This window comes from Ochotona curzoniae, unplaced genomic scaffold (assembly GCF_017591425.1).
Source record: "Ochotona curzoniae isolate NIBS_2020 unplaced genomic scaffold, NIBS_Ocur_1.0 contig_1014, whole genome shotgun sequence".
Classification (NCBI taxonomy): Eukaryota; Metazoa; Chordata; class Mammalia; order Lagomorpha; family Ochotonidae; genus Ochotona; species Ochotona curzoniae.
The window spans coordinates 40,484,115-40,507,958 of record NW_024464920.1 but is presented as its reverse complement, the minus strand read 5'-3'; the positions used below and the strand labels follow the sequence as shown (position 1 = coordinate 40,507,958).

Here is a 23,844-nt window from a genome sequence, read left to right as displayed (position 1 = left end):
CTGGCTCTGAGCCACACCCCCAGAGTGCCTGTGTGGGCACTTCGGGAGTGAACCAGTGGTTGGGAGCTCTGTTTCTCAAATAAACAAATTCATAATAACCTTTCCAATTTCATGTAGGAGTTTTACGGAGATTGAAATTCTTACCACATAAAAATCTCAGGATAAGACAACCTGGAACTGGCATTGGGGCACGTCCCTTACTGGAATGTCCATTTGAGCTGCGATGGCTTTACTTCCTATTCCGCTTCCTGTTGACAAGCCTGAAAAGGCAGTAACATTGTCCAAATTCCTAGCCCAGTGGAGTCCCTGGCTTCAGCGTGGCCCTGGCGCTGAGGCCATTTGAGGGAGTGAACCAGTGGATGGAAGATCTGTCTCTCCCCGCTTCTCTTTCTCTGCTGCTGTACCTTTCACACGTATTTTTAGGAGTTGGTTTTCTAAGTGTCCTTCAAACAACCCCAAAACGTAGCTGACATTATTCCCATTATAATCACAGAAAGCTAAAGTGTGTCCACCAGAACAAGCCAGTGACCGGGGTGGGGAGCCGGGTGGCGCTGTCAGGCTGCCTGAACTGAGCATTGCTGTTAGCAGGAACTTGGGGCATTCACTTTCCTGGCTTCCTTCCGTGCCCCGGATATGTTTAAACGAGCTGGGAAACAACAGACATCTTCGAAGTAAAACATCTCTCTACATTTTTGGAGGAGTTCAACTAGAGAGACTGAGACGGAGTGGCCAGCGCCGTGGCATTGCTAGGAAAGCTGCCTCCTGGGATGCCAGCATCCCATATGGGCGCCAGCTGTTCTACTTCTCATCTGGCTCCCTGCTGCTGATGTGCCTGGGAAAGCAGTGGCCAACAATCCCTGCTCTCACGTGGGAGATCCGGAAGCGGCTCCTGGCTCCTGGCTTCAGCCCAGCCCAGCTCTGGCACCTGCTGCCGCTTGGGAAGAGAACCAGTGGATGGGAGAGATTTCTGTTTTTCCCTCCCTCTGCCTTTCAAGTGAACAAATATGTATTTATACACACATTTGTATATAGAGGTGTATATGCAAGCAAGTTCCACCCATTCTGCAGACAGAAACTCGGCAGCCCTCGGGTCGCTGCCACCTGTGGCGGAGGGACCGAGGGGCCACGCACCCCGCTCACCGTCAGCGCTGCGTGCACGGAGGCGCCGCTGACGCCGTGGAGGAAGGGGATGGTGAATGGTTGACATCGGAAAAGGTGACACTCGTGCTCAGCGACCAAGGACGGGAGGCAGCGCGGCGCGTCCCGCAACGCCGACGGGGACGCGAGGGACCCCGTCCCAGGAAGCAACCGCCCTAAAAAAAAAAAATACACCCCGCAAAGCTCGGGTGTCGCCTCAGGCGCCGCTTCTGTCCTTCGTTTCTTTTGTTTGTTTGTTGCCCCTTCTCGCAGGCGGTCCACAACGTGCACGCGGGGAAGGGGGACGATTCACCGACAGCGGGGGCGACGCGACACGGGACGCTTCACCCAGGCCCGGCAAACACGCTGGGGAAGAACACCGGCAGAGAGGCCGGCCGCGCGCCGCATCCGGGGCCTCGCGGCTCCCGCCAAGCCCGGAGGCGCCCGCGCCGGGCCCCGCCGCCTCAGGCGCGCAGCCTCCGCCTCAGGCGCGCAGCCTCCGAGGGCCGCGGCGGGCGGGGCGGGGCCTGGGGCGGGGCCGAGCGCGGAGGGGCGGGGCCGGGGCGGGGCCGCGGCGGGCGGCGCGGAGGGAGGGTGGCGGGCCGAGGGAAGCGGCCCGCGGCGGAGGGAGGGGAGGCCGAGTCCTGGAAGGGGAGCTCCGCGCTGGGACTGGTTCCTTCGCAGCCATTTTCTGTCCAACCAAACAGCCGATTGGAGACGGGAGCCAACCAGGGCTGCATTGGAGGTTTGTGTCTCGCTTCGGCCAATGATCGCTCCTAAACCGACTCCACTTTAGCTCGAATGAAATGTCCGTCTCCTCCCGGCGCCGTCCCCGCCGCCAACGCCGCCGCGGCCGGGGGCACTCGCCTCCTTGCCGCCCGCCCGGCCGCAGCCCGAGCCCGAGCCCGAGGAGCCGCGAGGCCGGGCCGGGCCGGCGCCTGCGAGGCCGCGCGTCCTGCTGCGGGGCCTGTGGCGGGCCGGGAGCGGGCGCGGGGCCGCGGCGCGGCTCTTTGTGTGCGCCGGGCCGAGGAGCGGCGGGACGCGGGCCAGGCCACCCTCCCGCTCGCCGCCCTGGAGCTCCGGGAGCCCGAGGCCGGAGAGGGCCGCCCGGGGCACGGTCGGGGGGCCGCTGTCGGCGGCGCCCCCGGGGCCGGCTCCATTTTGTTGCGGGGAGCCCGGGCCCGGCGGGCGGACGCGCGACCCGGGGTGTCCCGGCCCCCCTGGACCTCGGCCGTCGCGCGGGCGTCCTGCGGGAGCGCTCCCCCGCTCGCTCGGCGGCCCGCGGGGGGCCTGGCCGGGCCCGGCCGCTTTGTGTGCCCCGCGCGGCGGGCGGGAGGCAGGCGTTGGGCGCGGGGTCGGGGCTGGCCCGGGAGGTCCGCACCGCACCGCACCGCACGTGTGGGGCTGACAGGTCGGCCGGCTGGTCCGTGGGGCCCGGGCCGCCCCGGACACCTGCGCGTAGGGGAGGCGGCGAGGTCCCCCGGAGCAAAGAATGACTTCGGTGTCCCCCGCAGTCTGGTTTGCACGTAAAGAATGCAGCCATCTGGCGGCTCGCGGTCCCCGGACTTGCCCCGAAGGTGGGAAGGAAGCCGTTCGGATTGGACTAAGGTTTCAGTCACGGCTGCTGGGAGGCGGGAGGGTATGCACGGGCCCTTACGGAGCCGTAGTCTCGGAGAACAAAGAATTACACAGCACCCACACATCGTCATTTCGCCCGGAGGACTGGCACGGGATGATTTAAACATGGGTAGGCAGCCAGCATGCGACCTTTAGAAAAATGGCACCCCTGACCCGCGTGGACCTCCTGATTGTGCCCCAGGTGTGCAATCCTGGTGTGGAAAGTAGTGAGCTAGTGTGCAGAGTGATGAGGTGAACGGGTCGATATCAATGGCATTAATAAGTAGGGATTTTATTTATGAAAGATTTAAAAGTTTAACCAGAATTCCTTTAAAATGAAAGGCAGTTACTCCCCCCCTGCACTGCTCTTGTAGCTTGATTTAAGGATTATGTTGGTGCCAAAGAATGGAGCGTGGAGGAAGGGACTGCTGCTTTTCTTGGATACAAATTTGCATTTCTCCAAACGTGAAACAGATGTATGCATTCCCTTGAGCTTTTGCGTCTAGCTTAACCCGACCCTTAATATATGCCCTGGGAGGTGACGCTGTTTTTTCTTCAGTGCACTATGTCTAAATATATATGTAGTCAACTATTTGGGCAAATGAAGGTGGGGTTGTGTGGCTCACTCCATCTCCCACCCCCCCATTCCAACTAGGATAGATGAGTGTATAACTGCTGTATTTTAAGTGTTCTGAGGATTTCGATTTTTTCAAAGGCAGACTTAAAAATAACATTTCTGGTTACAAAGATGGGATTTTTCTAGGTGGTTTTGCATTTGTAAAGAAGCCATTATTTGAAAAGAAATTAGAAATTACTTTTTTAAGATTATAGCAGATGTCAGTCTTTGCTGCCTGGATCCATCCAGTGGCATTTTGTAAATTGAATTCTATGGCTCCCAGGTTCTTTTCTGTAATTTCCAAGATTTCATGCTTGAAAGGTTATCAGTATTTCACCTTCCTTTAAAATTCACACTGAAAGAATGTATTGTTTTGTCCCTCACCCCCGTGTTAAAAAAAAAAAAGGAGCAAATGAGAAAGAAAGCTGGTATATTGTAACTGCTACTAATGTATTCAGCTAGTTATGCCTTACACTAAGATTGAAGTGCTGCTAAGATGCAATTTCAGCACAAAATGGTGATGCTTCCCAATTCTAAGTTAAGGTCTTAATTGTGATTTGTTTTTTTGGTGTGTGTTCTTGGATGGCCCAGCTTTGCAGTATTATCTGTTACACTTAATTTAACAGCATTACATTCTGGCTTAATTTTCCCCTCATTTTCACCCTTAAAGTGCCTAAGTCTCTGAAACTTGGGGAAAAGCACCACCCAAAAATTGAGTTGTTGACTGGGGTGTTTGTGTTGTTAGAAACTAATTTGGAATACTTCTTTCTTGAATGTTGGTTAGATGTGTAACTCTTGGTTTCTTGCGGATGAGGGTGTTTGAGCCTCATTTAGTGCACTGTGATGAGGACGATGGACAGGACTAGGGCTGAGGGTACATTGGAGAAGCAGGCTGCCCTTCCCTGCCGTGCAGTGAACTTGGCCGTCAGCTTCCACACGGTTAGCTTAGGTGCCTGCTTCCGCCATGTATCACCATGTGCTCCATTGACGCGGCATCGCGGCCCGGATGATGCATGCCCGCCTCTGTGGTCCTAGGAGGAAGGCCTTTGGGCGGTGTGTTTTTACCTCTAATCGATGTTTATCTTTTAGGTAGGCATTGGGCAGACACTAGACGCCTTTTGGGGAAGGTGTTGGTGAGCAGCACTGGCACCGCGGCTCGCGCTAGCAGTGTTTCATGAGAGTAAGTATGTTCTACCACTTGGGTGGTTAATTGGATTTGAACAGTAATTGACTGGTTCAGGTGGGTTTGTACTGGAGCTTCCTAACACAAGTACCTTCCAAGCAGAGCCAGGCTGTGCCTCTGCCTGTTCTCCTTGCTTCCCAGTTTTCAGTTCCTTGTGTTAAGTGTTTCCTAGGGGCTGAAACGTGTCCTGGCCAGTGAGGGGCAGTTTAACTGGTGGGACTTTAGTCAGCTTGGATACTCTGAGGACAGTTTGGTTATGAATGGAATACTCTAGGTGCAGTGCCAGTGGAAGGGGCCCGGTGGTGGGCCTAGGTCCAAGCCGCTGGGAATGTCAAGGCAGCTGAGCGCCTGGAGACCTAGTTCTGAACTTTGTAGGGGGAGTGGGACTTGGCCAGCTGGAAGGTTCCACCAGCAGCCAAGCCTGGAGGCACCAGTTAGTATCCTTTTAGGGTGTGTGGAGCCAAGGTGCACTGGCTGAGCGAGGATTGCACAGTCTTTGGGAGGTCACGTGGCCTGGCTGGGTATCCCGCTCTGAATGCTGCTGTATCTGGACCTCTTGCCTGTCACAATTAGATCCCTGGTTGCCTCACTCCTAAAATGAAAGACCTGGATCTTGTGGTCCTTAAATAGCACTAAGATTCTTAGGGGTTTTGAAGATAGAAAAGTAAAAATGAAGCCACATTAGGTTCAGTGCAGGTGGGCCAGGAAAAGTCATGGGGATTGGGTTCAGCTTTGACGCTGGAGACGTTTTGGAAGCTTTAGGAGCCTGTTCAAGAGCAGTAGGAGTGGTGTCATATGAGGTTAGTCTTCAGACAGTATGGTGAGGCAGGCTGGGGTCGTGGTCCCAGGAGGAAGCAAAGGAGGAAACCCCAGGTGACACTGTGGATGAGCTGTCAGACTGCACTTCGGTGACATGGAGGACCCTAAGGTGACACTGGCATGGTAGCCCGGAACAGAGGAAGGTCGGTGTGGTCTTAGACTTGCAGGTTGACCGGGCATGTTTCCGCACATCCAGTGTTGGGGGCTGCTCGTGTGGCAGGCAGGGGGCCGGCCAGAGGTTTGGGACCTGTAAGTGTAGAAGTGATCTTTAATGAGTTCATGAAGAAAGAGAAAACAACCACCTCGAATTGTGCTAAGAATTTAGGTGTAGACAGGACAGAATACTGCTTTGGAAACCAAGTGAGTGGAGAATTCCATGCTTAAGTCAGGAGCCAGTAGGGACCAGTAGCACCAGTGGCGACGCTGGCTGCAGGCAAGCTCACTCTGAGGGAACTCCTCAGTGGCTTCCGTGTTGTGTAGGGTTAAAGAGGCTAAGTTATGTCAGGGATCTGAAGTAGGAATACAGAGGTGTGAGAGGGCAGTGTGTCGGGCTGAGTGATTGCTAGGCAGAAGGCCAGTTCTGCCTGTGTGGCCTTCTGTGTATTTAATAAGTGAGACTGCGTGTGCCTCCATAGGACTGAAGATGCATTAGAGATGAGAAGTGTCAGTTCTTGTCCTTGGGAAGAGAATGGGATGCACAGAGCAGGCTCAGGAGGGTAGACTTGTGCCTGTGAGGAATGAGCACTGGGTTGGGGCAGTCAGGATGCGCGATGATGCTGTTGGAGTTCTTTACGTATCTGACGCTGCTAAGCGCCTTGCACTCAGCAGCTTCTCACAGCAAGTCCATGTTGAAATCGAGGGGGATGGAAGCAGAGGCTCCTTGTGGGGAGCCAAGCTGCAAAGCTGGCAGGTGCCCCAAGAGCAAGTGCTGTAACTACTTCCCGGGAATTGTCCTCGCAGGAGAAGCTGCTTGTGTCTTCAGCGTGGCATCCGCAGAGTTAGAATTTAAAGGCAGATTAGCAGTGTGGGCTGAAGGACTAGGGGAAGAACTGCCAGGGAGGAACACTGGGAAGAACGTGGCAAGGGCAGTGCCGGATTCCAGTTCTGGTTGCTGTACCACCTGGGGCCAAGCATCAGCCCCACAGACTGTAGCATTCTTGCCTGTTTCACAAGTCCTTCAAGATTGCATGAGACAGCTCCAAAAGCGTTCCATAAATGCAGATGTGTGCAAGGGGTTACTGTTTACTGTATTTGTGCAGCAAGTTATTGGCCTAATGTAACTATTGGTATGATGAAAATAGAATAAAAATTTACTCAGCCAGCTGACTGTTTATTTAGCTAAATGAATGGGCTCCAAGTCCTGTTTGTGTGTGTTAGTGCGCTTGCACAGGTATTCATCATTTTACCCATTCTCTTAAGCATCCTTTTGCCAGGTCTTCCACGCGTGCAGATCAGGCCACGGAAAAGTCTTGATCACCAGCTTGAACTTCAGGGCTTTTCGCTGCCCACTTTTCTTCTCTTGTTTTCCTCCATGTCCCTGCAGTGGCAGCTGTCTGTCTCCCCAGCTGTGAGAATGCCACCATCGCCCTTGCTTCTTCCTCAAATTTCTGTGCTATCCTCTTGGTCTTCTTGGCTTTCCTTCCCATCAACTCTCTGCTCCTCTCACCCCCTGCTGCTGCCGCCCTGAGCCAGCTGCGGGGAGTGAGCCTCACTGGTTGCCACTCCTCTCTCTGTTCACGACTCTTCATGTCATTTTGTGTACTGGATGGTAGCTGGAGTCATGCTTTCTTTTTTTTTTTAAGGTTTTTTTTTTTTTTAATTGGAAAGATTTACAGAGAGAAGGAGAGACAGAGAGAAAAATGGTCCATCCTCTGGTGCACTCCCCAAATGGCCAGAGCTGAGCCTAACTGAAGCCAGGAGCCTCTTCAGGTCTCCCAGGCTGGTGCAGGGACCCAAGGTTTGGGCCATCCTGTGTTTTCTCAGGACACGAAACAGAGTCCATATGGGGTGCCAGTGCTTGCCAGCTGAGCCATTGCACATGCTCCAGAAGTAATCTTTTCAAAAAGGATATCTAACTTATACTTTTGCCCTTAAGCTCTGCTAGATGATGCTCCTCTTGGCTCTCCCAGTCTGCCAGGGCTATATCTCTCAGTTCCCTACCTTTCTTTGCTTAATGATTTGTATTCATCTTTCACTGTCAGGTTACATGTCATTCCCTAGTGCACCTTCTCTTGGCCTCTTGCACTAGTGAGATCTTTTTGGAATAAGCTCCCATAACATGTAACAAACCTGGAGTTATTCTTAGCTCTAATAGTTCTTTGTAATTATTTAACCGAATATATAACATTTAATGAGTGTTCCCATTGTGTTGTGCTAACTACTGCAGGAGCTGTGTGAAGCTACTTGTTCTTGGTCTCGTGAAGAGTAGACAGCAGGGAATTCAAACTGCTCTGATTTAGAGTTTGCGCCCTAGAAGTTCTAACGGGTGATAACTGTGCACCGCAGCACCCGGTGCCCCAGCTTGCCTAACATTTACCTCTGCAGGGAGAGGACAGAGGCCTGTGTGCTGCTGTTACGGCACCAGCGGCCTGCTCAGTGTCAAGTACTCAATGTCAGCAGCTCCTTGCAATCTACCCTCTACACATTTTTACCAGAGTTTAGGACCTGAGGAGACCCTTGGGATGTATCTGGCAGGTTCCTTCCATCATTTCTTGTGTATTAGATAATGGCTGCCATATGAAGGTACTTCAGAAAGTTTGTGAGGCAACAGGTAAAGCAGCAGTCTGCAATGCAGGCATTCCCTGTCAGATAGAGTGCTGATTGGAGTCCTGGCTGCTCGGGTTCCAGTTCAGCTCCTGGCTAATGTGCCTTAGAAGGCAACAGAAGATGGCCCAATTGCATGCCCGTCACCCAGGTGGAAGGCCCAATAGGAGTCTCCAGTTCCTCGATTTGGCTTGCCCCAGTCGTAGCCAGATTGGGTGTCTGGGGAGTTGCCTAGTGGGTGGAAGATTGCTTTTTCTCCCTCCTTGTCTCTGTCACTCTGCCTTTCAAATAAATAAAAGTAAACTTAAAAAAAAAAAAGTCTGGAAAATGCAATAAAAAGCTCTGTTTATTTTGCTTTAAAATTTTTTGAGATGCAAAAAGTTCATGGAAAATGTATATTAACGGAAAAGCTGCATGGATTTCAAACCTTTTATATGCACTAAAAGACTTCAATTTTCCCAGAAACTGTTTGAGGTACCTTTGTAATGAAAGCATCAAGATTTGAATGAAAGGTTTAAGTGTCATAGGGGCTTCTAAGAAGAGAGCATTTCGGTTTTGAATTGCAGAATAGGAGTCTGGGTCGGGAGAGGAAAACAGAAAGTGAAATGACAGAAAAGCTGAAACTGGAACCACAGGGACAGAGTCAAGCAGAAGAAGTGTGGTTTCCCTTCAGAGGGAAAAAAGCCTGCCTTGGCAGCTTCCTGGTCTTTACTTAATCCTGAGGATTCTGTGAAATACCTGCCACTCCTTGGGAGACAGGCTTAGGGAGGCGGGGTCTCACTAGGCCAAGTGGTAACCTTGCTACTAAATTCCAGTGTGTAACACAATAATATGGCTTAAATTTTTTTTTTGCCTGTGATACTGTGTTATAAATTAAACCATCTGTCACATCTGCCTGGTTGTTTCAATAACGTCCTGCTCGTTAGCTAATTTTAAGAGACTTGTGGTATCTTGTGGACCTTAATTAGGAAACTGATTTCCATTATTACCCCTCCCTCGCTCCCCACAAGGATTGGCTTCCACTTGTAGGTTCTGTCCTTCCCAGCCTGATTTGCCTTCCGTCACCCTTAGGAGAAGCAGTCCGCTCAGAGATGTCCTAATGGACCTTTTTCTTCTGGCACACACAATTCCCTCATCATGCCTCCGAACACTTGCCCTCTGAGCATCTTGCTCACACCTTCGCATCACAATGGCATTTTAGATCAGGCTAGTGTTTCACTTTATTTCAGTAGTATTGTTATTTCCATTTTCCAAAAATACATTTTACTCACTGGACCTTCTTGTTTTTTAGAGGATTAGTGGGAAAATCTGGGCCAGTTGGCTTACTGTGTTGTTTGCTTCTTAAAGTAACAGAGTATCAATAAGTAAATGCCCTTCATCTCACTTTATTAGAGGTCTATGAGTGTTGTTTTCTACCTCCTTGAAAAACAACTATGTAAATTATGGACATATATATGTACAATTAGACATCACAACAGAGCAGTGAGTGCAATGCTAGGTTTCCAAAGACTTGGAAAGTAATCCAATTCTTCGGTATTAGGTAGAAATCCAATCGAGTGGGAAGAAGACATGAGTTCTGCAGGCACTAAAAGGCTGCAGTTAACATCATGGGTCCTGGGCCGTAATAAACTGTGAGGGGCAAGAATCTCTTTCACCTGAAAGCATGTACAAGTTATAGTTGGTATATGCAGTGCTTCTAATGCGGGTAGTATATTTAAAATTCTCCTATCGGTGCATGGTGCTGAATGGCAACATTTGCCAAGCACCACGTCTGGGAGGCACCACGTGGGGGAGATGGGATGGAGCCAGTTCAGGGCTTTGGGTTCCTTTCCTTCCCCCAAATTATCCTCTTGTAATTCTTTCAGCTGGAAGGAAGATGAGCTAAGGCTTTGTGTGAAATTGTTATTTTGACCCTAATTCTTGTTTGTGATTATAATTTTCCTGTCTATATGCTCCTAGCTCCTTTCCCCTCCCTTTTAAGAAGCACAGTTTGAGGATGGAGGGGAGCCGGGGTCACCTTTGACCACTTCCGGGCTGGATGCTGCCTGAGGACTGTGCAGCGGCAGCGTAGGCCTGGGCGTCCAGTGTGGAGCCTTGGGGAGGCACGAAGGGTTTCTCCAGGACAGCAGGCCTCAGCAGAAGAGTGGCGAGTGATGGGTAGATGTGACTGCCAGTTCGCTTCCTGCGCAAGCGAAGCTTTGACTGTCATTCCCAGGATGATTCCAGGGCGCTCTTAGTGGAGTGCATTGAGCTGGAGAAGCAGGCCGTTCAAGAAGAGGCATCTGCTTCAGGTGTTTTGGGTTTTTTTTTCTTTCAGTTTTCAGTTTTCTTTTTTTGTTTCCATACAGTTTTATGCCTAAGGAAACAAGGAAGATGGATAAAGGAATCTTTTGAGTTATTAAAAAGTTTCCAATTAAAGACATATGTTTTCTTTTTGCTTAAGCTTTGAGCAATGTAACTGACCCATCTTGACAGTTTATGAGCCTTGAATCTACTGTGTGTTTCAGTGTAAGCTTCCCTGAAGAGTACTGGGAATCTGTGCTTTTTTGCTCCTAGATGGATGGTGATAGTTCGACCACAGACGCTTCGCAGCTGGGCATTTCTGCAGACTACATTGGAGGGAGCCACTACGTCATACAGCCCCACGATGGTGAGAGGCCCGCCCTGGAGCCGCCTTCACGAGCAGAAACACGTTAGGAAATGGAGTTGTAGGAAATATGATGTCCTGTTGCATTTGTCTTCACAGAAAAATTAGCAGCTTTACATCATGGTTCAGGGAAAAGTTAAAAAGGTCTAATTAGCTATTTTTATTAAAAATAGTTTTCAAAGCTATTTGAATTATAGAATTCTACAAAAGCATGCACTTTTTTAAAACTTGTATAGTTTATTTTAAATTGGTTACTCATTTCCTAGTAAATATGATACAATTTTTTAAGCATTTTGTTTATTTGTTTGTTTGAAAGGCAGATTTATAGACGGGAGGAGAGAGAGAGAGCTTCCATCTGCTGGTTCACTCCCCAAGTGGCCACAACAGCCAGAGCCAGGCAATCTCAAGGCAGGAGTCAGGAGCTTCTTCAGGGTCTCCCACATGGCTGCAGGTACCCAGGGACTTGGGCCATCTGCTGCTCTCCCAGGCACATCAGCAAAGAGCTTGATTGGAAGTAGAGTGAGCAGCTTAGACTTGAACTGGTGCCCATATGGGACGCTGACATTGCAGGCAGAGACTTTACCTACTATGCCATGGTACTGACCCTAAGAAATTCTTAATTGATAGTCATAAAAATATTTTTGAGGTTGAATTAAATTGTTGGATATTGTATTTTATTGTATATTTATTTTCTTTTGGATGTTGAATTCCTAGGACTTACGTAATATTCATATTAGGAATTATAATATAGTTGTGATGACCTACTAGACCACATTATTATTTTTTTAAGATCTTATTTATTTTTATTGGAAAGGCAGATATACAGAGAGGAGGAGAGACAGAAAGAAAGATCTTCTGTTCACTTCTCCAGTGGCCGCAAGGGCTGAAGTTGAGCCAGTCTGAACCCAGGAGCCAGGAGCTTCCTCCTGATCTCCCACATGGGTGCATGTAATATTACTTTTTAAAATGTGTTGGGCCCGGGCAAAATAGTATAGTGGTTAAGGTCCTTGCCTTGCACGTGCCGGGATCCCATATGGGGGCCGGTTCTAATCCCGGTGGCCCTGCTTCCCAATCAGCTCCCTGCTTGTGGCCTGGGAAAGCAATTGAGGACAGCCCAAAGCCTTGGGACCCTGCACTTCCATGGGAGACCTGGAAAGAAGCTCCTGGCACCTGACTTCAGACTGGCTCAGCTCCAGCCATTGCAGTCACTTGGGGAGTGAACCATCGGACGGAAGACCTTCCTCTCCATCTCTGCTCCTCTCTGTATATCTGGCTTTCCAATAAAAATAATAAATCTTTAAAAAGATAAATAAAATGTGTTGATTTATTTGAAAGTCAGACACAGCTCTCCTGTCTCCTGATTTATTTCCTCTATCCCCACACATCTGGGGCTGGGCCAGGAGCCCAGGTCTTTTGAGCTGTCATGTGCTGCCTCCTGGGGTGCACATCAGCAGGACACTAGACTTAGAAACGGAGCAGGGCTCAGATGCAGGCACTCAGTGTGAGATGGCATTCAGGCCTTCCACATGCCTGCTCCTTCATGGCGTTTTTGACATGGAAAATTTTGGAAATTAGAGATTTTTTTTTTTAGAAAACCATTCCAGGGAAGATGGGATTAGATAGTTCATATTAAAACATATATTAAAATCAACTCAACTTTAACTCATTTAAACACATAAAATGGAAATAGAGTCAGCCTGTATCATCTTAAACACCTCATATGTATTAGTCCACAGAAAGAGCGGGCAGTTTATTTAAAGATGCTGTATTTTAGTCATAAAAGGATGTTACTGAAATCTTTAGTTATATCTAAGTCTATATAATTTGGAAGTGAAGTGTACTTTTATAAAACAGTAGGATTGATGTACATGCCAGTCTTCCTGATCGGACAGATTTTTTTTTTTAAATCTCAGAGTAAAAATTATGACAAGCTTTAAATGCAAAGTTTTTGCTTCTTCAGATACTGAGGACAGCATGAATGATCATGAAGACACAAATGGCTCAAAAGAAAGTTTCCGAGAACAAGATATCTATCTTCCAATTGCAAATGTGGCTAGGATAATGAAGAACGCCATACCTCAAACAGGAAAGGTAATGCGGAGAAGTTTAACTAGTTTTTCAGGGGGGTAGAATGTAAGCCTGTGAATACATAGTATTTGGATGTAGTTCATCACTCGGCCTTTTCACAGTGCTCAGACTCTATGTGCTCAGTTACTGAACAGTGTTGTATCTTCAGTTGTCCCAGTCCCCAAAACTGCCCTCTTCTCATTGGAAACAGGTAAAACAGAATTACAAAGCTGAAAAAATAGGTACATGGAAGCTCTAGGTATGTCAGGTTGGTTGTACTTCTGTAGTATTACAACAAAATTTGGTTATATTGGACTGCAGTAAAAAAAATTTTTAGAAGTCTTGGTATTTGGAAATAACTTTCCACGTACTTACATTTCAGCTAATGATTTTTTTTGATGATGTTTACATAGTTGAGAAGGATGCATGCCCATGTGACCACTGATTGGGGGGGAAGGGCTGAGGAATAGGGTAAAGTGGATGAGACGATTTGTTTCCAATTTTCTTTTTCTTCTTGTATCTGGGGGAGGGAGGGAGAGAAGGGGAGAAGCCACACCCTGTATCCTAACCATGTCAGTAACTAGGGATGGGGACGGCCACTTGATGTCATCCCAGGGTCCCTAAGTGGAGCATGCTCTGAGTTCAGTTTGGAAATGGGGTTGATTTTGTTGCTGCAAGGATGGGAAAGTTCTTCCAAGGTCCACTGGGTGACAGTCCCTCCCAGTCTCCAAGCGGAGGCACCAGGTACATGCTGTCAACACTTGGCTGGGAGAGTTGTCTATTTGTTCTACCCTCCATCCTCTGCTGTGGTACTAGATGCCCTCTGCAGGCCCCAGTGGACTGCCATATACCCGGTGTGTACCTCGGCATGCCATGTGCTGCACCATCTTCAGAACTGAGAAGGCCCAGTTCTGACACATGCACGCCACCGTTGGATCACAGATGCTTTGATTCTCCCCGTGGTTGGAATTCTGAGTCTAGTGGATCAGTTGGGGGTAGGGAGGTTCTCCAAAGAAACCTCACCTAGATGACCCTAGAACTGACACCTGTGTGCTGGCCAGTACAGGGTCCGGCTTAATCCATCACCCACAGCAGCCTACACACACACTAGTGTTTGTGGTGGCTTGGTAGTTCTGTCTCCAGCCCCATTTCTTACAAAAGCCAGTGATATTCTGGCCCAGCCCAACCCTGCCCACCATGCTTTCAGCCCTCATGTATACCAGTGGGAACTGCAGCCTTGTTGGAGTGACCCCCAGTGATCCCAACCAGGGCTATCCCAAACCCTGGTTCCTGTACATGATTTTGTATGCGCAACAGATTGGTCCAGTTGATCTGTCCCACCTTCCATTAAACTTCTGTACATGTCAATGGGCACTATTGACAACCATCTCCACTATCCAAATCATACTTATGTGGTGGGTACTTCCACCTGTCTAGCCAGGTGCACCCCCAGCCCTGGTTCTAAGGCTCACTAGTAGGAGCTGCAGCCCATTAGAGGGGTGCCCACAGTTTTTCTACTAGGCTGACTCAGCCCCGGATCTTGGACTTTCCAGGTGGTTCTGCAATCTGGCTTGACAGGACTTGATCTCTGTCCCAGCACTTACCAGCTGAGTGAGCCCAATCAGCCCGCCCTTACTCTGGCTCATGTATATACCAATGGATACAGTCGGTTAGCTCAGCCTGCCTTTCCCCCTGATCCAGCTCACAGTGCAGGCCAACAGGTGTTGTAGCCCTGCCAAGCCTGGTCTGCCCCCGGTCCTACTTCTCACACTTACCAGTGACAGCAGTGACCCAGCACAGGAGTCCTCTCTGCCCTACTACAGGGCTTGCCACCCCTCTTCTGTATCTTGCGTGTGCTGGTGGGTTCTCTGGCCCAGACTGGCAAGGTCCACCCCACCTCGACATTTGCCAGTGGGTGTTGAGCCTGGCCTGGTCTGTCCCCATTTCCATCTCTTGCTTGTGGGTGCTGCAGCCTAGTCTGGCCCAGCCAGCTCTCCATCCTGGCCATAATGTGAACTGGCTGGTGGTGTGGCCCAGCCTGGCCTGTCGAGCGTCCTGTCCTGTTTCTCACATCTGCCTGCCAGGGGGTGTTATGAACTGGCACTGCTGGGTCCTCCCCGAGACCTGACCTACACAGGCTCCTGCACATTGCCAATGTGCTATGGTTTGGCCTGGCCCTGCCTGGCCAGCCCCACCCACCAAGAAGCAACCTATACACTTTCTGACAGTGTAGCAGCCCTGCCTGGCCTGAGCCACACCCAGACCTGAATCACATACTCACCAGCAGGAGCTAGGGCCCACCAGGGGAGTTCCCCAAGCTCCCGTATCAGGCCCACTCCCAGACCCAGATCTCACATGTGCCAGTGGTTGCTTATCCCATGTAGTCTGTCCCCTCTGTTTCAAGCTCTGCATGTGCTGGTGGATGTTGGGGCCTGTGTGCCCTACACCCTATTCCTGGGTACACCTATGAGTACTGCAGCCTGGACCAGCCCAACCTGTTTCCAATGCCAGTATCATGTCAGGGGGCAGGGAGTTCCATGGTCATGCCTAGCTCAGCCCATCACCCACTCCAGCTCTTGAGCAAACCAGCAGACACTGCAGTTCCACAGGGGTAGGCCCAGATGTCTTCCACAGAATCTGGCCCCAGACCTGGTTCTCTTGGGTGCAGGTTAGTGTCGTGGCCCAGCCCTAACGCTACCCTGTCCCTGTTCCAGTGCTCACTGGTGGGGATAGTGATCAAGTCCTGCCAGGTAGGTCCCCAGTCTTAGATTTAGTGTGCAACGGTGGGTGGTGGTCAGTGATAATTGATGGTAACTCCCCACTCCCACTCCCCAAATAGCCACAAGGCCGGTGCTGAGCTGATCCAAAACCAGGTGCCAGAAGCTTCTTCCGGTTTTCCCACGTGGGTGCATGATGCCAAGGCTTTGGGCCGTCCTCCACTGCTTTCCCGGGCCACAAGAGCCGGATTTGAAATTCAGTAGCCAAGACATGAACCAGTGCCCATATGGGATGCTGATGCTTGTAGGAATAGGATTAGTCAACTGGGTTTTTTAAGATTTATACCTTTATTTTTATTGGAAAAGCAGATTTACAGAGAGAAAGAAGGTATGCACTTCTTCAGGCAGATTTTTTAATGAACTTGACCTGAGCCTGATACTCTGGATAGTAAGAAAGTAAAAAAGTGACCATGTGACATTGTTTTACTTCGTTCTAAACTGTGCATGAATTAACTTTTGAGTTTCTGTGTGTTACTCGTATCTTCCTTCATGTGAATAAATTCTTCTAGCTAGCCTTGCCTTTTTTCAGCTTAAGGTGATAATCATTATATTCCCTACAGATTTGCCTTTGTTTTTTTCTCATTAGATTGCGAAAGATGCCAAAGAATGTGTTCAAGAGTGTGTGAGTGAGTTTATTAGCTTTATAACATCTGAAGCAAGTGAGAGGTGCCATCAGGAGAAACGGAAGACAATCAACGGGGAAGACATTCTCTTTGCCATGTCCACCCTGGGCTTTGACAGCTACGTGGAGCCTCTGAAACTGTACCTGCAGAAATTCAGGGAGGTGAGCACAGTGCCTCCTGTCGGGCTCTCAACAAAAGAAGGTTCCTTATTTGCCTTTTAAAATGTGTGACTCCATATTCCTTTAATGGGGTTTGGAATTAGAATAGTTTGTTTTACCCATAAATCCTTAAGATTTTCTAGGCCATTACTGACATTGTCTTAATAATGATCACTGCTTATATAAAAAGCATTTTAAGGGCTTCCTCATTTGTAATTACCCAGAAGTAGCAATAAATACTGTTTAGTGTTGGCAATAATAGGAGCTCCTAATTTTAGGCAACAAATAAGCAGCCTCATTTTGGAAACTTTGATTTGGAAACCAGTGACTACTTTTTTAGTTTTTGTTTAGATTTTTTTGTGTTCCCTCCCCAGGCTATGAAAGGAGAGAAAGGAATTGGTGGAGCAGTCACAGCCACAGATGGACTGAGCGAAGAGCTCACCGAGGAGGCGTTCAGTAAGCAGGGTTACGCCAGGGCAGTGTGACCGGCATGCAGACTGCTGAGGGGTGATTCGTACGAACGTTGCAGGTGTCCTTGTAGGAGTAGCTGCACTAAGTATTTCAACACTGTACTATTTGGAATAGTTCTTGTTATTCCATACTCATGTATTTGAAATTAGTGGTCAAGTACAGAAATATTTAATTCTAGAGACTTAACTTTTCATTGAACGTTCTCACTGGCTTTCCATAGCTCCTAGTTTTAGGTGTAGATGTATAAGATACGAATATAGGGAACTGTAGCTTGTAATACAAAATATTGTCGTTTAAAAAGTTTGAGCTTAAAGTTTGTTATTTAAAAGTTGAGTATCATATTGTTATGTTGGTGAAAGGTCAAATGTCTGTATTTAAGTTAGCCCCAGCTAACTCTCATGGTGTCACATAGGTCTAATATGAATCAGACTTCTTCTAGTTTTTGTTTTCGAGATTTGTACACACGAGCAGTTAGCTTAAATATACTTTAAGGATGAAGATTCTAAAAATGAAAAAATGCACTAAAAATGTGCCTTAGCACATTAGGGAACTTTTTCTTTTTCTTTTTCTTTTTTTTGGAAGATTTAAAAATTTTATTTAAGTCAGAATCACAAAGAGAGAGAGGGAGAGACAGAGATCTTCATCCACTGGATCTCTTCCCAAGTGGCCGCTTCTGCCAGAGCTGGGTTGCTCTGAAGCCAGGAGCCAGGAGCTCCTTGCAGGTCTCCCACACTGGGGCAAGGGCCCAAGGACTTTGGCCATCTCCCCTGCATTCCCAGGGCATCAGCAGGGAGCTGGGTCAGAAGTGCGGCAGCTGAGACTCATACCAGCGCCATGTAGGTTGCAGGTGACACAGGCAGAGCCACCACAGTGACCCCACATCAAGAAACTTTTTAGATTGGAAAATTTTACGTTTATGACTTTACCCAAATTAAATCGTAAGTAGCGGGACTGTAGGGAGGCATCAGTGGCAGAACCTTAAGGTTCAGGCTGAGAAAGTAGGTGGTTTGCTTTGACTCTAACTTCCTCTTTTTGTTCTAGCTAACCCGTTACCAGCTGGCTTAATAACTGCAGACGGTCAACAACAAAATGTCATGGTTTATACAACATCATATCAACAGGTACAGTACCTTCTTTGTATTTAATATATACATTTTTTATTATAGGGAATTTCAATGTATTAATAAAGACTTGATAAAAGTTATTACAACTTTTTTTTAAGTATGCATAGGTATGTACAGTATTCTGTTATTCATAAAAACACTTATGTACATGTTTATTTGTATAGACAATTTGTATGAAGACATAAAAATTCCTAAAGTAACTCCCTGGGTAGAAAAGATCTGAGTTAGGGAGCAGATTTATTTTTCATTGTTATTTTTAATTCACTGACTGTTAAATGATATGCATGTTACTTATGAACTATTTTTTCTTTAATTCTGAATTTAAATTTCTCTTATCTTAGATTTCTGGTGTTCAACAAATTCAGTTTTCATGATCTGAAGAAATGATGGGCTGGGAGTGTAGAGATGAGAGTCTGATTCTGGAACTGAGACATTGGAAGACAGTGACTGGTGAAAAAAATGTCTCTTTGTACATTCAAAAGCTGTAATGTAGCTTCCTGATGCTTGACTAATTGAGGTGTTAATTCTAACTTGAGAATCTTTTTCATGAATGATTTTAAAGGAAAATTTGGATTTTAAAGGTATTAAAATATTTTTGTTTTGTACGAGAGTTTGTTGCGCTGTATGACTCCTGTATGCATTGTATATTGCAATTTATTACTGTCAGAGATTTGTAGACAGTTTCTTATTTTCATATTGAATCATGTTACTTTTGTAATTCAAGTAAGCAGCTGGGTTAATTCATGATGTTTGCTCTTTTAATAAAATATAAGGGTAGAGTTCATTTTGAATGTAAGTTGCCTTTGTTATAAATTTGAGTTTGTCTTGGCTATAGATATTATCTTGCATGGTAACCTAGCTAGGTTTTTAGCATTTGCCATATCTATTAAGGTTAATTTTTTTGGGTAAACCATTCAAAGTTGCACCATTTTAAAAATGTAACTGAAGAATTTGTGAATGCAGAAGTTATTGTCTGCCCTATTAAACTCGGTGCCCATTAACAGTGTTTACACTGTTCATTGTGCCTGTTAACGTAGTTTTACTTATTACAGCTTTTGTTAAGACTAGATTTTGACTTACTTTGTAGCAAGTATTAGAATTCACTGAAGTTTGACATAGTTCTAGAACCCTCCAAAGGGTGCCCCTTTCATTTGGTGTATGATTTTTTTTTTCAAAGCATATCTTCAAGTATTATAGTATCCTCTTCCAGAAGAGGAATTTTATCTTTTTTTTTTTTTAATTGAAATGTCGTTTCCTATTGTGCTATGGGAACCAGGAAACATTGGACATCATGTGTACAGACCTTTTGCACGGTGAATGAATGAGAATGAAAACAGAGTGAGTGCTAGGGACAGTGTGGAAGAAAGCCTCGACCTCGTGTGCTGTTTTGCTCTTGGCAATAAACTAAGATAGTGTGACTTTGTATGATCCAGTGGTATGTACTTGGTTGTTTCTTTTTTAAGATAAGGACTTATATTTTCTCATCTTATTCTCTTAGTGGTTTTTTTCCCCCCAATTTTAATATCACAAGTTACTATTGCCTACTTTGCCAAAAGGAGGTTTGAGTGAACGAGGCCTTTGAAGGACACTCAAATTCACTAGGCAAAATGAGTCTCTCCTGACTGCCAGGAGCCTTCAGGGCACAAGTTGGCTACTCTAGGTAGTAATTCCCTTCCCCTAGACCCTTGTTTGAAAATAATCTGCATTATGGAAAATTCAAATAGGAGTAAAAGGGATGGGTAGTTAAGTAGAATCAATTATCATCCTACTGTGTTGAAAAAACCAATGTTGATATTTTGATAAATATCATTTGTCTTTTTACTTTGCAAAATATGTATATTTTTATAAAATGGGCTCATTGTGCATACCATTTTGTAATCTGCTTTTTCCACTTAACAGTATATTGTGAATGTCTTTGCCAGTCACACACATAATCTTCAACAGTCTCTGTTGGTTTATAATTCTATTGTATGATTGAATCATAATTTATTTACTGGGCATTTTGACTATTTACATCTTCTCAGTTATAAAGAGCAGTTCACTGAAACTTGTGTATATCATGGCTGTTTCTGAAATTTCTAGAAGTAGAATTGTTGGTTTATGAGATATAAAAAAATTTTAAGATATTTTTATTGGAAAGGCAGATTTACAGAGAGAAGGAAAGATAGAAAGATCTTCCATCCATTGGTTCATTCCCCAAATGGCTGCAATGGCCAGAGCTGCGCTGATGCAAAGCCAGGAACCAGGAACTTCTTCCAGGTCTCCCATTCAGGTTCAGGGTCCCAGGGCTTTGGGCTGTCCTCCCTGCTTTCTCAGGCCACAAGCAAGGAGCTGGATGGGGAGTGGGGCAGCTGGGATATGAACCAGTGCCCATATGGGATGCTTGCATTTGCAGGCAGAGTATTAGCTGAGCCATCATGTTGGCCCCAGATATATTAAATTTTAAGGCTGTTGCTATTTACAAATTATACTAAAGATTGGATTACATTTGAGTAAAGAATAAAGAGGAATTTCACAGCTTAAAATTTTAAGTTGATCTATTCAGTTGCCAAACTTAATAGTAATTTGCTGGTAATACTAATTAAAACTTTAGGTAAAATCAGATCAACACCAGGGCCTTCATGCACAAAAAGCAAAATCAACATTCTACATATATCAGACACATACTTTGTGTGTGAGAATTGGGGAAGACTGCTTAGGTGATACAATTTAATACAATTAATTGAAAGCTTTGTTTTCGCCCCTGAAACTTAGATGTAAGTTCTTATTTAACCTAAAAATGTTATAATTTTGTAGCTATTGCTTTTATGATTATCTAAGACAGAGAACAGGTTTCAAAGCCATCAGAGGTAGAAGAAATTTAAGAAGCTTACCTATCTCCTTGACATCTTGGAGACGCCTAGTTCAGAAAGCGCTATGTATGGTTTCTGTTTTTTAAGATTTATTTATTTGAGAAAATGATGGTGAGCAGGGAAGCACATGTGTACACACACAGTCTTCTATCTGCTGATTCACTCTCTAAATGACAGAAGCAGGCTTTAGCTGAGCCAGGACTACATTCAGATTTCCTACCTGGGAGGCAAGGGCCCAGACATTTGAGTCATTCTCTGCTGCTTTTGCAGATGGATTAGCCGGCAGCTGGTTCAGGAGAGCAGCGGGACTTCAGCACTCTGATGCGGGAGCTCGTGTTGCAAGCAGCAGCGAATCCACAGGCCCCTACACTGTTTTTGTTTCCTACTCTTTTTTTTTTTTTAATTTTCCTTCCTAATGTTAGATATGCTGGTATGATGGTGTGAAAACTATTTGCATATCTTTTCCTCATGCAGTGTAGTCTCTATGCATTGTTCTGCTTTCTTCAGAAATATGCCTTATTGCCTGTTTTCTGGATTGTCTTAGTGAGTTAAATGAATACTTTTTGCCTGATTCTAATTGAACATAGTTGTGAGGTCCAACTAAAAGGGCTCCTAACAGGCACAGAAGACTAAGCCTCCGACTGTGGCATGCACATCTCTGGGCACCAGATCAAGTCCTGGCTGCCCCACTTCCCATCCAGCTTCCTTCCTGTGGCCTGGGAGAGCAGTAGAGGACGGCCCAAAGCTGGCAACCCTGCACCCCAGTGGGAGACCCCAAAGAAGCTTCTGACTCCTGCCTCCAGATCAGCTCGGCAACAGCCAGGCAGTTGCGACCACTTAGGGAAGGAACAAGTGTTTGGAAGATTTCTGACTCTTCTCTCTCTGTAATTCTGCCTTGCCAATAAAAATAAATAAATCTTTCTTTTGCTTTTGTTTTTAAAGAAAAGGATCAAGGGGACTGCTTGGGTGTCGACATTTTTTTTTTAAAAAAAAAGTCTCCATAATGTAGAAGTTGGGCATGAAAAATTTTAAAAGTTGTCTATTATGCAATGTTTGAAAACTCTGTGGGAAAATATAATCAAAAGTATTTATTTTGCAAAAAAATTTGTAGTTCATGTATTATTTTTCATAATGAGTATTTTCCATGAATTTTTTGAAGCCTCCTCATACATATTTTCTCATAGGGAAAGTTATTTTATCAGCAATCCCAGACATGTATTATTTGTTGCTTTATATAATAAAATACACTTTAGAGTTACTAAAAACAAATGATAATGCATAAGGTCTATATCAAAGCTCTTACCTATTTGTATTTTTGATATTCCTGAATACAGCTTTTCAAAAAGCCTATGGAAAAGGCATATTCTTAAAGATTACAAATATTTCAAAAGTATTTTGCATGAAATACAATTCTGAATTGTGTACATTTATATAAGCTCATAATCTGTTTCTTCTGGCGTTAGCTCAGGGTTAAGCCGCAGTAGTAGAGGCTCACGAGACACAGAACAGCCTTGTACTGTTTGTCAAAGCACGCACAGGAGTAGTTTCTATTAGAGCTGAAAGTGCTCCTTTGGTTCAAGTTTAGCACTCCCGTGCTCACCATGTTTAACCGTGCCAGGCCTTTGCCTTTTTGTCCCTGGACCTGCCCACATTAACATGTTCCTCTGCCCAAGGCCCACTCATCCCTTGGGTGATTCATCCTGAAGGCTACTTTTGTACTAATTGCCAAGATGGAAAACAGCACCACCCAGTTTGGAGTAGCCCATGTGCTGGGTACCTTGGCTCCTCAGGTTTCTCTTAAGATTGTACTTTTATACTTGATTTTAAGGAGTTATGAAACCATAAGGCTCAATGCCTTCAAATCACGGGCCACAGGTGATGTTGGTTCGGATTCATTTCTCTGACTTCTATCTGTTGTCTGTAAAGAAAGGCACTTGAGACTGTTGTGGCACAGTGCGTAAAGCCACCACTGCCTGCCCTACTGGCATCCAATACTGGCACTGATTGAATCCCAGCTGCTCTACTTCCAATCCAGCTCCTTGCTAATGGTTTGGGAAAGAAGTGGAAGATGGGGCCTGGCACAGTGGCCTAGCAGCTAAAGTTCTCTCCTTGAATGCACCAGGATCCCATATGGGCTGATTCTAATCCTGGCAGCCCCACTTCCCATCCAGTTCCCTGCTTGTGGCCTGGCGAAGCAGTAGAGGACGGCTCAAAACCTTGGGACCTGCACCCACATGGGAGACCTGGGGAGGTTCCTGGCTCCTAGTTTCAGATCAGCGCAGCAGCACCTGTTGCAGTCACTTGGGGAGTGAATCATTGGATGGAAGATCTTCCTCTCTGTTTCTCCTCCTCTCTGTATATCTCTGACTTTGTAATAAAAACAAATCTCAAAAAAAAAAAAAAAGTAGAAGATGGCCCAAATATTTAGGCTTCTCTCACCCATGTCAGAGATCTGGATGAAACTCCTGGCTCCTAGCTTGGCCCAGCCCTGGCCGTCACAATAATTTGGAGAGTGAACCAGCACATGGAAGACCTCTGTTTTTCTCTCTTTCAAATAGATAAATATTAAAAATAAAAACCCTGCTTACAGTACAGTGACTGCTTTTCCTGACCAACTTCAGAGACCATTTCCTTTTATACCACGTGTCAGACAGGTGTGCAGGGCAATGTACTGCCAACAGTGAGTGCCAATAAGTATGCCGGATGAGAACAGGAGGCAGGCATTTGGTACAACAGCTATGGGTATTCTTGGATGTCTGCATCTCACATTAGAGTGCCTGGGTTTGATCCCACTTCTAATTCCAACTTCCTAATGCACACCCTTGGAAGGCAGTAAGTGATGCCTAGAGCACTTGAGTCTCAAACACCCATGTGGGAGACCTGGCTCGAGTTCTCAGCTCCTGCTCTCAGCCTGGCCCAGTCATAGCTGTTCTTGGGCTCATGGGTGGAGTGAATGTGTACTGGCACTGTAGAGTTTTACTGTATTAGTT

At 46.4% G+C, this 23,844-nt stretch overlaps 1 protein-coding gene across 2 annotated transcripts; it reads left to right on the top strand.

The window, feature by feature from the left end:
- Window positions 1–1,794: 1,794 nt before the first annotated feature.
- NFYB (nuclear transcription factor Y subunit beta) lies at window positions 1,795–20,049 on the top strand. 2 transcript variants are annotated; one of them, XM_040984676.1, is made up of 8 exons: window positions 1,795–1,882; window positions 4,460–4,550; window positions 10,692–10,785; window positions 12,743–12,873; window positions 16,213–16,410; window positions 16,782–16,863; window positions 17,920–17,999; window positions 18,344–20,049. In XM_040984676.1, exons 2-8 carry the CDS (start codon window positions 4,545–4,547, stop codon window positions 18,374–18,376), a joined length of 624 nt encoding a protein of 207 aa, XP_040840610.1. In that variant the 5' UTR covers window positions 1,795–1,882; window positions 4,460–4,544; the 3' UTR covers window positions 18,377–20,049. The 2 variants fall into 2 exon arrangements, with proteins under 2 accessions (XP_040840610.1, XP_040840614.1); XM_040984680.1 differs by having other exon boundaries at window positions 1,805–1,882; window positions 4,464–4,550.
- The last annotated feature ends 3,795 nt before the right edge of the window (window positions 20,050–23,844 follow it).